The sequence below is a fragment of the Salvia splendens genome, chromosome 4 (genome assembly GCF_004379255.2).
Source record: "Salvia splendens isolate huo1 chromosome 4, SspV2, whole genome shotgun sequence".
NCBI classification, from domain to species: Eukaryota; Viridiplantae; Streptophyta; class Magnoliopsida; order Lamiales; family Lamiaceae; genus Salvia; species Salvia splendens.
In genome coordinates, this window is record NC_056035.1 from 14,474,605 (window position 1) to 14,487,856 (window position 13,252).

General features: G+C 33.6%; 1 protein-coding gene across 1 annotated transcript; it reads right to left on the bottom strand.

The window, feature by feature from the left end:
* Positions 1-7,604: 7,604 nt before the first annotated feature.
* Positions 7,605-9,752, bottom strand: LOC121798936 (xylan glycosyltransferase MUCI21-like). Its single transcript, XM_042198209.1, has 3 exons — positions 9,365-9,752; positions 9,233-9,283; positions 7,605-8,963 (listed from the first exon to the last, which is right to left on the bottom strand). Exons 1-3 carry the CDS (start codon positions 9,588-9,590, stop codon positions 7,735-7,737), a joined length of 1,506 nt encoding a protein of 501 aa, XP_042054143.1. The 5' UTR covers positions 9,591-9,752; the 3' UTR covers positions 7,605-7,734.
* Positions 9,753-13,252: the final 3,500 nt, after the last annotated feature.

Here is a 13,252-nt window from a genome sequence, read left to right on the forward strand (position 1 = left end):
ACACATAAATAAGTGGGGTACAATAAATAACAATGCATTTTTCCTAAATATGGAAATAGATAAGTTAGGGTAAAAATATAAAAAAGTGGGGTATAATAATTAACAATGCAGTTTTCCCAGATATGGAAATAGATGCGATAGGTATAAATATAATTGTTATTAGGAATTACTTCTTGGTTGGGCTTACTCCAATATATGTCATGAATTCAATGTGTATTAGATATTAATATATCACAATTCTCATGAGATATATAAAAAAGGCTGTGACTGGATTACTATGAGGGGAAATTATACCTTATATGGTAACGCCAAATTTATATTAAAAAAAAGTGTAATTGAGATGGGAAATATATTTTTAACAATCTTTTGAGAATTTATATTCTGATTTGCTTAAGGTATTGATTAAAAAAGGGTTAGTGATATACATCAACTTGTCTTTCTTTCTTTTAATACTTTTTTTGTTGTTTGAGAGACTATGCTCAAAATCCGAGTATATAAATTTTAAATTAAATTTTCGAGTTCGGTATTTGTTCGAAATAAGGGGGCCTAAGTCACTTTTCTAAAGGAGGTGAATTGTTTTAAAACACAATTGCCACTTAAATTTATACTAGTAACACTTTTTAAACGATTTAATAACGTTATATTATAACGTCATTCTTTTTAACTGCTTGCAAATATACAAAATTAGTTTTTATTTAGCTTTTGAGGCTACAACAATATCGTAATTTTAAAATAAAATTTTATTAATTTTATTTTTTAAAAAATTAACCCAAAAACAATGAAGAAGCAAAGTTAAAAAAGTGAGTAGGACTCATAACTGATGTATGCCTGCGTTGCATGTGTGAATGATAAACCAAAGAGCTTTGTGTCTGCGGAATAAAAGATTTTTTTTATCGAAGCAGAATTAAGGTGTAACTAAGTAAGTTACATCTTCATATATAGTTGGCATAAGCAGAAAATATTAGATAATTAAAAAAATAAAATATTCACCCAATTAATTTTCCATCATAAAAATGTATCTAGTAAAAATTCAATTTTTAATAATGTCTATAGTTGAAAATTGACACAAATAAGTTATAAATATAATTGGGAAGTGATATGCTTTTGGCAAGTAACTCATTTTCCCACTTGTGCTCTAATGAAGGAAAAAGATAATGGAAAGAGAATGACTAGATTTAGAAACTTAAAAATGGAAAATAAAATAAATGATGGGAATGGAACATTCCTAACTCGGTAATTTGGTATATTTCAAATTACTACGTTTAATATTGTATTTATTTCATATGTAAAGAATCCTTTGTGAATACCCTTTCCTTTCTTAGGGCATATGAATTTAAGACCAAGCATAGGTTAGATAAAAAAGAATTAAAAACAGAGTGGAAGGCTGTATTTGGAAATCACACGTCATTTGTGCTAGCCATTATACTTTGTAGTTTGTACATTTCAGTTGATTTAGTGGTAAATTTCACTACAAAGGTAAATAACACTAAAAAGGAACTTGGGTTTTTTTAGAGATAAAAAATTAAGACGCAATTTCTTGCATTGGACAAAAAATTGCGTTCCTTAAATAAGGATAAATTAGTTTAATCTTTTATTTTTTTAGTACGCTTCCATTTGAGTCCTTTAATTTTAGTTGGGATACAAACAATAAAAATGATTTTTAAAGCATTAATGGTATGTATAGAAACATAAATTAGCATCCTTAATTGAAAAATGTCATTAACAGATTTTTTTTGTTGTAATAGTAGTTAATGCTCGAGAATAAAAATCTCATATTAGTCCACAAGGCAACGCGTTTTAAATTTATGTCTATTTGCCTATCAAATATAATGGAGCGCTATGAACAATGAAGCAAAATTAGCATAATTACATTACATTTATTTTCTTTTTTATTTCTCTTCCCTTTAATTTATAATACTATAGCAGTTGAATAAAAATACAATTTTCATAAAAATTTAAAAAATCATATAATTGAAATCATAGATTACTAAATAAAATAAAATAAAATAAACAAATCTAATTTCACTAACTTTAAAATATATAAATCTAAAATAAATAAAAAAGTTTAAATATGAATAATTTTTAAAAATATTTTAATATTAAAAAATCTTACACAATTTTATTCAAAATAAGACATAATGATTAAAAATAATCCAAAACATTTAAATCTGAAAACAAAATTCAAAATAAAAATCAAATAAAAAACAAAATACTAATCTAAAAAAAATTAAAGAAAAAAAATTTAATAAAGTCCACATTTTTAAGCTGGTCGAGTTTTGGCCCTAGAGAGCGACGCACACGTGCCTCTTATCGGACGCAACAGGTGAGTGACAGCCACTCTCCTCCCTCGGCAAGTAATGTACGCGTGTGCATATTAACCGAAGAAGTTGTGTAAAGTAGTGTGCGCGCACACCCGACAAATGTGAGGCACGTTGTGTGTGAAGTGATTGTTATACCTTTACGGCTTTGAGCTTCTCTAGCTCACTAGTTTAGAATGGCATAATTTTTAAATATTCTAGCTTATAAGAGTATAGATACTAAAATTATCACACATTAATTAGTTATATGATTAATTATATAAATTAGCACCATTAACTACTAGTATTAATTAATTAATGAACACACAGTTCACAATTAGGGACTAGGATCACGGTTATTTTGATACACAGGGTATGCTAGTTCTTTTTTTATCTTACTTTACACAAATCTCAAAAGGAAAACAAAATAAAACGGTGGAAGAGGAAATGCCAGACTTGGAATGGAATGGGAGGAGTAGTAAATTCCGATCATGATTATTAGTTACGAATTTCAGACTGTCTTCGATCTTGTATAACATTTATTTGAGTGTTGTTCGGTTGCTATGACTCATTATTATATAATTATTCATTTACGATTAAGTTGTGAGATTAAATCTAATGCACCAAACATAATACGTATTCAATCATAAGATATAATTTTTCAAACTTGGATAGACCCTTATTTGTTTATCTCACGTGAAACAATTGATTCCGCATATTTTCTTATTTAAACCAAACTATTTACTAGCAAGTTACAAGCTCTTATCTTGTTTTAATTGTGTGTTTGATGATTATATTTGTCTTAGTTAATCGCCCAAGTTATCTTTATAGCCCGGAGAAGTCTGCCTTGAAACCTATATTTCAACCTTGAAAGTTTAATCATAAATTTTGGTGGGTTACACTTACATCTTTGGAAATTGAACTAAGATAATAGTAGTATATTATTAAGTTGTCCTCCATCTTTCTCACATTCAATTTATACATCCATATTATTGAGGTTATTTTAGTCAACACAAAATTTAAAATAGTATTTTATCTTTGCACCAAACATAAATTAAAGACAACTTAAATTTTTTATTAAAGTATTAAACACATCACTTAAAATTGTAATCAGCACAAACCATGTTATACAAATATTATCTCAACTAATTATAATAAGGATAGTCTACCAAACGAGCCCTTAATTTTGTATTTTGAGATGAATTTGATACTAATACAACAATCTAATATTGTGATGTAGATATGATTAACGGTAAATTGTGAAATACGTGTATAGTTTTGTAATATTACTGAGAATACGTATTATGAGCATCAATACGTTGAAAAATAATATCCCAATGAAATAATGTTTACATTAGTGCTGTAATGCAATTATACAACTTTTCTTATAGAGGCTATCTACAATAACTTGCACAATTTATTTTGGAATTTTTTTCTCCAAATAACTAAAAAGAGTAAAAGTGACCAAATATAAAGCGAAAAGAGTCCGGTGTGTGAGCTTTTTTCAGGTACTTGTGATAACATATTTTGCTATTTATACTTATCTACTTGTATTGGCTATAATTACATAATTGTTACTACTAGTGTATTTAAAGAAAAATGAATTGCCCCAATTTTATGTCACTCCCACTTGTTTGATATAGGTTGGCATAAATAGTAGAATTTGTTTCGACTTTTTGTTCATAGCAGATTTTAGTTATTAACCGCATAGATATATAATATTACAGTCATTTTTCCATGTATAATCTGGCATCACTAGTGGGATATCAATCGGGTCAGCCCAGTAAAATAGTTTAAGTCAATCCTATTCAGATTGCAAATTAATTGGATGCGGGATAACTGAGTTCGGATTTTTATCGGGTTATATAAATTCAATTACCTAAAGGTTCGGGTTTCGGGCTAGCCTAATGTACTAATCAGGTTGCTACCGATAAATTTATCATGTAATCAATCCAATGCATAATGATGAAATATGGACATATTTTTAGGATGTAAAAAATTTAATTATGATAATTTTGAGATATATGTTTAAACTCAAACATGATTAAATATATTTGTATAAAGAAAATAAAATAAAAATATATATTTTGAGATATTTTAAAACTATGCTTTACTAAGTTATAGTGAATTAAACTTTCTAATTTATTTGTCTATTAAACGCTACTATGTACTATATATAATAAAAAAATTATATATATTATATTTAATATAAAATTGAAGGTTATTTTTTGTTTAGTTAATTATATTATAAAAATAATCAATGAAATGTCGAATTAGATGTCAAAGAAATAGACAATAGTTGTACTAAGGTCCAACCCACTTGACCAGTCTATTAGGTTCTGGGTCAAAACTACTTGAGTTGCAGTCTAATCAGGTGCGGACTGATCCGATTTATTTTTATAGGCTAGAAATTTTCAATCATAACACTTTAAATTTAACAAAGTATTCGGATTAGCCCATGAATTACATGCTGCACATAGATCTTTAATTACCACTATCACTAAAAATGAAAACAAACTATAGCTTCAAAGTATCAGATTAATCAATTTTGCAAACATCAAACACTCCATATAATTCAAACTCTTAAATTTAGCATTGATTAGACAAATACATAAAAAACTAAAGATGCTTATATTTAAAACATTGCAATTACTAGCAGCAACTTTGGATCCTTCGTATTAATTACAATCCTTCATATTAATTAGGGTGAGGAAAATACTGAAATACCGCACTTATCGTACTAGAAAAAATATCGAAAATACCATTATTTGGTATATCGTAATTGATACCGTACCGAAATCTTTTGGTACGATAACAGTATCAATTTTCCTATACCGCAGTTATCGTATTTTCAATATAACGCGGTATACTGAATCCTCGATACATACCGAAAACCGACATATATTGAAATATTATACTCCCTCCGTCACGACTAAGATGTCACATTTCTTAGTCGGCACGGGATTTTAGGAGTTGTTGGTTGATGTAATTAATTGAAGGGATAAAGAGTGAGAGTAAAAGTATTAAATGGAGAGAGAACTAGAGTTAAATATTTAATTGGTTGGATGTATTAATTGGAGAGAGAAAGTTACCAAAAATATAAATGTGTCATCTTAGTTGGGACTAACTAAAAATATATGTGTGTCATTTTAGTTGGGACGGATGGAGTACTATATAGTTATACTCCATATTTAATATATGTACAAAATAGAATTGAAAAGAAAAAACCCTCCCAATACCCTACTTTTAAATATTTGGGTATAAAATAGGTTTTTTTTCAGTATAACGATATTACGATATATCGTAAAAGTGCGGTATATCGCAAAAACACTAAGATAACGGTATTAAAAATCAACCATACTGAATTTTTGGTATACCGGTATACCAAAAATTTAGTATGATATCGGTATGATATTCTGTCATACCACAATTTTTGGTATAATATTAACACTATAATAGGAGTATTTGTTATTTCCATTCTTTTCATGTTATTTGATTTTTTTTGTTAGGCATGAGATTTTAAGAAGTTATATCTTATGAGTTAAATAATAATAAAATATAAGAGAAAAATAATAGCAAGATGTGACAGAGAAAAGAGAATAAAGTAGAAAAGAGTTTAAATAAAATGAGATATTTTACTTTTTACTATAAAGGAAAATAACTCAAATAATTTAGCATAATTCAAAATAAAATAAGAAAAGAGTATTTTTTTTTCCTTACATGTTGTAATATTAGCATTTCATTACTTTGAATTTATTAAAAATATACAAAAACATAAAATTTAAATTACTACCCAAGTTAGGAAATAGTGAAATAGCATATAAAAAATTAACACAAACTAGTTAATAAATCTAATCTATTTTAATACATGCTGCTAATTTTGATATTATTTCACTCTAGTCAAAACAATTGATATGGAAATAATATAAAGGCCCAAATCGGAGCCCATGAATAAGCTAAAAACTCAAAAGAAACATCAACGACTCACTATTGAACTACGTTCATGGATATGTATTCATTAATAATTTAAGTATGATCTATTTATACCTATCTGTGTCTGTTAAATGTGTTTCTATTGTGTGATCAATCTGGAATATGACTTGATTTTTTTTAATTATTTCTGGAATATTAGAAATCATTTTTTTCTTGCTCTTTTGGATTTTTAAGAAGATGGTTGTGATGTGTATTAAATATGTCAGTTGCGAAGCCAAGATTTTGACATTGGACCTCAAACTAATGTTAATAATTGTAAGGTATTTTTCGGTGTTTGTGTTGTTGGAAACAACTGTAGCATTCAGAATAGGGGTGAGCCGATGAGAGATGCGTAGTGAGAAATAACTAATTAGAAAATGAGTGATTAGAGTTGAATAGAAAACAAAATTTGAATACCTTAATGGTAGGAATTTATCTTCTAATTGAAAACAAAAATGAAAGCAAAAATACTTTAGTAGCAGAAAACAAGTTGAATAAAAAAGTAAAATAACCTTAATGGCATAAAAGAAGTTGATATACTGAACAAAATACAGAAATTGGTTTAGTATTCAATCTCCATTCCGTCAGACCTAATCGTACAAATGAATTTTATGCATATGCCCAAATATGTAAATTTAGTAGAGTTTAATGTAAATCACAAATATTTTATCCATATCATGTTCTTATGGGACATCCCCACAAATCAATTAACTAAACTGGCTGCTGCAGAATAAGCAAACTTCAGTCAAATAATTGATTCTTTTTAAAATGAGAATTGATTCTTTTTATCAGCTTGGAAGTTGCAAGCCCATCTTATAATTAGTCTATAGATAATTTATGAATTTATTATGCACCAAAGATATAAGAATGTTAATTGGGCCAATCGATTCTAATTCAGGCGAAACCAATCTAACTTTTTAGATAATCGGTTACGGATTTATTTATCACGAATATAACTTCAGGTTTCAGGTCAAGCCAGTCGAATCGAATTTTTTTTCAACAAGTACTAATATAATTCTATTGATAATTTTATATGTATAATAATTGAATACACATATAAATGATTGTTAATTTAATGCAAAAATATGTAGTATTACAGAGAGACGAGAATACAATTTTTGATGATAAATATATTTTCACATGTAGTATTTGGAAAAACAAATATTTTACTAATCTCGGGTTGAAGTTGAATGGATTGTGAATATTTTTCAGGCTTTAAATTTCAATCTTAATTTTATCAAAGTGTTACACTAGTTGTTTCAACCAGCAAGTTTCGAGTTGTATTGAAGTTTTGTACAGCCACTTTCAAAACAGAAGTAGATGCTTGAAATCAAATAAGGACAAATGAATTTTTTTTGTGATTTAGACATAACAATCTTTACAACCCTCTGTGTGTATACTGATTTACAAAAGTAAGACTACACTACACTAAACAAAAGAATGTGTTAAAGACATGGGATAGGACTTACACAGATAGCCGGCGCGAACGCCTATTTTTCCGAGCTCTGGTGAAGTAGTAGGCGCGAAGCAAGTGCTTTTGAAACCTCCCAAGATCCAACCTCACATTTTGGGAGTCGAGATAGATTTTCTTGGTGAATTCCCATCCCTTTTTGTTCACACTGTCTGGATCCATCAGAATAGGATCATCCTTGCTGTAATCTTGATACAATGAGCTCTCTTTAGCAAGAATCTTGTAGCCAATGTAGTTCAACCCAAGCTTCATCGCAGGCTCCCCGTAGTAAGTAGCTGCAGCCCAGTCTGTGCCTAGTGGTATGACTTGAATGAATACTGAACCTGGCTTCATGAAGAGGAAGTGAGTCATGGCAGCCCCGTGGACCCCAACCACGACGTCACTTGAGTTGAGAACGCGGTATATTTTAGCGAGCTCAGTGCTCCTCTCGGGCTTGAGAACTTCCACAAAGAATCCAATCTCCTCTGCAAGCTTCACCAATGCATCTTGATTGGTTATAGCTCTGGAGCCATTCCTGGCTACTATGACCAGTTTAGGTCTGGTTATCTGATCCGCGTGTATTTCCGTTCCTGCCTCACGCTCCTCGTCTTCAATGATGCTGCTGATACGAGGCTGGTAGGAGCGGTCCAAGAGGTCATGAAAGTCGGATATGGTCCTATTATGGCCTGGCATCAAGGCAGGATCAACGCTGAGCTCATCGTGGATTCTCAGCCCCACGATGGTCTCGGGGAAGCAGTGGACCCTCGTGTCGTTGCTGAAATCGATAGGCGGGTAATCTGAGAGCTGGGACAGTATGTCACCATACTTTGTGATCCACCAGTAGTGATATTCAAGAATCACAAACACAACCTTCCTGTTGAATTCTTGGGAGGTTATGTAGAGGGGGGTGATCCCATCGTTGAACTCGTGGTAGAGGTTGCCCGTGAAGCCTCCGGTGGAGAAGAACACAGCCGGGACGTCGTGGACGACGTCACAGGTGTGGCGTGGCCATGAGCCTGTCTTGACAAGGAGGTCTAGTTCATCAATGGTGTCCATGACATGGGTTTCCCATTTTCTTGTGTATGGCCTAATCTTTTCGTGTTGGATGGCCTCCCGCCCGCCGCCATAGGCGGTGTGGTTGGAACGGTAGAGAGTGATGGAGGAGGTGGCAGGGTCAGTTCTTATATCCCCTTTCATTATACATGTATCTGACCTTCTGCTACTTCTATCACAACAAAGAGTCTCTGCAGTTTGTGAGATATATGTGCATCACTCACAACTCTAAACTAGTATGATAAACAATCCATCTTTGCTTTGTTGGATTAACATAGATTGAATAAATCGGAAGAAAAGATTTAAAAAAAGTAGGTAATTGATGATGTTGTTAGGGTAATTAACATTGAATCAAAGAAAACAATCACTGAACTAGAATCATAATATATTTTTTCCATTATCTAAAACGAAAAACATGAAAATGGAAACAGAGAGAAAAGCAGGGGAAGAGGTAACTAACCGTTAGGAACAGACAAGCAAAGGAAAGGTTTCACACCTGTTTCAGATTCATCTGCAAAACAAAACAAGTGAATAAGGTAAGCAAAAAAATGAATGAAGGAACACAAAATCCAAGGAGAAAAAGAAAACTTACAGAAGCTAGAGGTGAGGGAGAAGAGCATAGGAAATAAGAGCAAGATGCAAGAAACGAGGGCAAAAAAAGCGAAATACAGAAACTTGGGCTTGAATGTTTTGGTGGGGCTGTGGAAAGAAGAGATTAATCCAAGGGGGTTTAAGGCCGAAACTTCATCTACAGCGAAGATGTATTCTTTGCCTTTTCTCCAGTGGGTATGCAGAAAATCTTTGTGGTACTTGACCATTTTAGGTAGGTGTGAGTAGAAGAAAGAAGAGATTGGAGAAGAAGAGTTGTAAAGGAGGGTAGTTATATAGTGTAGGGGAGAGAAGAGGAATATGGCATATGGTGCTGTCGGATTTGGTTGTGGGAAAGAAGGTGGTGCTGGGTTCCTGCTGGGGTGGCTGGCTCTCTGTATATTCTTGGATTGAGTGAGATAGACAGATAGGAGAGAGAAAAGTCGTCTTTGGCAGAATCTAACGTTAACTACTTCCGGGATAATATTTTTCAGTATTTTAGTATTTTCTCCATTCGCAAAATATTGTCCAGCTATATTATTTTGATTTATCCGATAAAAAAGTTATCCACTTTATTTTTCTACTATTTTTGTTGAATAGACCTCACTTTAAACAAATTTTTTACGCTCACATTTTATTATAAAACTAATAGTACTACTTACTATATAAATGTGTGATCCTCGTTTCACTAATTTTTTAACTTACTTTTCTTCACATTTTTTAAAATTCGTTCACCAAATTAAAGTTAGACCAAGAGGATTAAAATAAAAAATAGTAAAAATATGAAATTCTTAAATACGGAGTATTAATTACTAGTATAAAATTTTAAAATTATACTAGCTTTTACCTTACTGTATTTTTTATCATGATTTTTTTATAGTATTATCATAGTGTTATATCTTCTTATTTCTAGTGTGAAAAGGGAAAATATTATCACAGTTTTATATCTTGAATTTTGGAGATTAAGTTTCAACATTCATTATAATTAAATGTGATGTGGAGTATAACTTAATTTCTCTTTAAAGCATTAGGAAATTAAATTTCTATTGCCATTTTAATGAACAATCTGACACATCAAAGTCACAAGCAACAAAATTATCTATAAAAAATTCACTTCTCTGATTTTAAGGAGTATAATCTTTTATTAATTCACAAAACCCAGCAATAAATATAAGTCAATGTGAAATTTTAGCATGAATTTGTCTTAAAAAATGAGTTTATCAATAAATAAAAAAAAATTTGTTATTAAAATTGATTTTAATTATTTAAATCAATTTTTAATTTTTTTGTCAATATTAAAATCAATTTTCAATTTTTTTTGACAATTTCTCAGCTACTTGCATGTAACACGAATGACCCTCACACTGAGCAGGGATTGATCGGTGAAGGTAGGCATCCACAAACCGAACCGAACCGTCAGTTCACAAACCGGAACTGAAACCGGCGCGGCGGTTCCGAACCGGCATACGGTTCGGCGGTTCATGCCGGCCGGTTCAGGTTCAAGAATTTCAGGAACCGGAACCAGCGGTTCAAATGAAATTTTTTAAAAATATATTTATTATTTATTATTTATACAAACTAATTTTTATATTTAAAAATCGATCAATTTTAACAAATAAATAAATAAATACAAGAATTTCATAATAGCCGATATTTATTTGTTGGATCTCTGAATTCTAAAAACCATTCTTGGTTATTTCTATTTTATAGAAACATCCTTGAATATTTTGTATTTCACTTTCAATGTGGGACAAATATGTTGAAGTATTTTCTCTTATAACTACATGTTTAGCTCATTCATTCATCTTTTTCCAATCTGAGATACAAAACTTTCTCTTGTCATCTACTTTTCTTTATTTTTTTACTATATTTTATTATTCACTAATTTTATCTTTATTTTTGTCATGATTAGGGGTGAGCAAAAAACCTAAAAACCGAATATTCGAACCGATCCAAACCGAAAATATAAAATTCGGTTCGGTTCGGTTTTAGAATTTTGAAAATTTCAGTTTTTCGGTTCGGTTCGGTTCGGACGAAAAAAATAACCGAATAACCGAATTTTATTTTAATATATATATATGTACTATTATTTAAATATACTTTAAAATAAAACCCTAAAACTAACAAATCAACAATCGTGTTTGTGTTTCTGTGAAACTCCGTTGCTCCGCCTCCTCCTTCTCTCAAACCCCAAATCTCTATACCTCTCCATCACCAAGTCGTCTCCCCTCCAGCGGCCAGCTCCGGCCCGACGCCCCTCCACGCTATCAGAGAGAGAGAGAGAGCTCCCCGCCCGTCGCCCCTCAGTCCTCACGCTTCACGCCGTCGCCCCCCACAACTTCATGCCTTCGTCTTCACGGCTCCGGCTCCAACTCCAAGTAAAACACTACCCAAACCTTCAATTGCACAATAGTGTGACCAATCTGCCTCTCTCTACTTTGACACAGATGCATTTCCAACTCCCTATCCATCACGTAGAGCATCTCTAATGGCGGCAAGCGAACAGGCTAGCCGATTCCCGCCGCTGGCCGGTCCGCTCGCCGAACCATTGGAACCTGCGAGAACCATTTCGGCAAAAAAATCGGCGACCCGACGCCGATTTTCGGGCGCTGGCCGATCCGCTCGCTGGTCGGCTGGCCGCCATTGCAGGCTCTAGATCGGCGAGCGATCGGCCAGCTCAATTTTTTTTTATTTTTCGAAACACTCTATATACTCGATTTGCACGTCATTTTCATTCGCACCACTTGTTTTAACGAGTTTTCTCTCCATCTTAATTTCTGTACAAGAGCAACAACGTGAAATAAGTAATGTGGGTGGTAGTAGTGGTGGTAGTGGTGGGGATGCTGAGGAGTACGAACGGCAAATGAACGAAGAGTTGGAGGCCAATATGTCCCGTGAGATAAACCGATTGATACAAAGGACCTTGCAGCCGGCGGTACCTCGACCTCCACCCGTTGTCCACCGACGAGCAGTGATTGATCGGGATCACGTAGCTGCACATCAGCGGCTATATGAAGACTACTTTGCGGAGGAGCCGCGATTTGGGGTGCCTCTTTTCAGGCTGCGTTTTAGGATGCATAGGGCAGTGTTTATGCGTATCGTTGATGCTTTGGAGCGTCAATATTTGTGTTTCCGGTTCAGGTACGATGAGGCTGGCAGACCCGGCCACACACCTATACAAAAGTGCATTGCGGCAATCAGGCAGTTGGCCTACGGAGGCGCGGCAGACATGTGGGACGAGTACCTCTACATCGGTGCGACGACTGCCCTGGACTGTCTAAAGTATTTCTGTCTGGGCGTCATTGAAATATTCCGTGATCAGTATCTTCGAAGCCCTACCCCTGAAGAGTGCCAGGATCTGATGCAGATGCACGGGGAGAAGCATGGGTTCCCCGAGATGTTGGGCAGCATAGATTGTATGCATTGGGAGTGGAAGAACTGCCCCGCTGCCTGTAAAGGGTTCTACACGACCGGCTCGAGGTCGTAGCTGATTACCGGTCGTGGATTTGGCATGCATATTTTGGGGTAGTCGGGTCGAACAACGACCTCAACGTCCTCAACTCGTCGTCCCTTTTCAACGAGCAGTGCCAGTGCTTCGGTCCGGCCATTAGTTTTATCGCAAACGGGAACCAGCATGATATGGGCTACTACTTGGCGGATGGGATATACCCTAGGTGGTCCGTCTTTGTGAAGACGATCAGATGCGCATCAGATGAGAGGAAGGCCTACTTTGCGGAACGGCAGGAGTCGGCGCGCAAGGACGTGGAACGCGCATTTGGTGTGCTCCAGTCTCGATGGGTGGCAATTAGGGGTCCAACCCGTTTGTGGCATGTCGACTGCATTGCTGATATAATGTAGCATGCATTATCCTGCACAACATGATTGTCAAAGA

Bases quoted from the DNA above. Each gene is read 5' to 3' on its own strand.
- LOC121798936 (XM_042198209.1), bottom strand. From the start codon at position 9,590: ATGGTCAAGTACCACAAAGATTTTCTGCATACCCACTGGAGAAAAGGC. The intron at 9,284-9,364 runs GTAAGTTTTCTT...TTTGTTTTGCAG, and splicing joins CTCCCTCACCTCTAGCTTCT to ATGAATCTGAAACAGGTGTG. The intron at 8,964-9,232 runs GTTAGTTACCTC...CACAAACTGCAG, and splicing joins TTGCTTGTCTGTTCCTAACG to AGACTCTTTGTTGTGATAGA.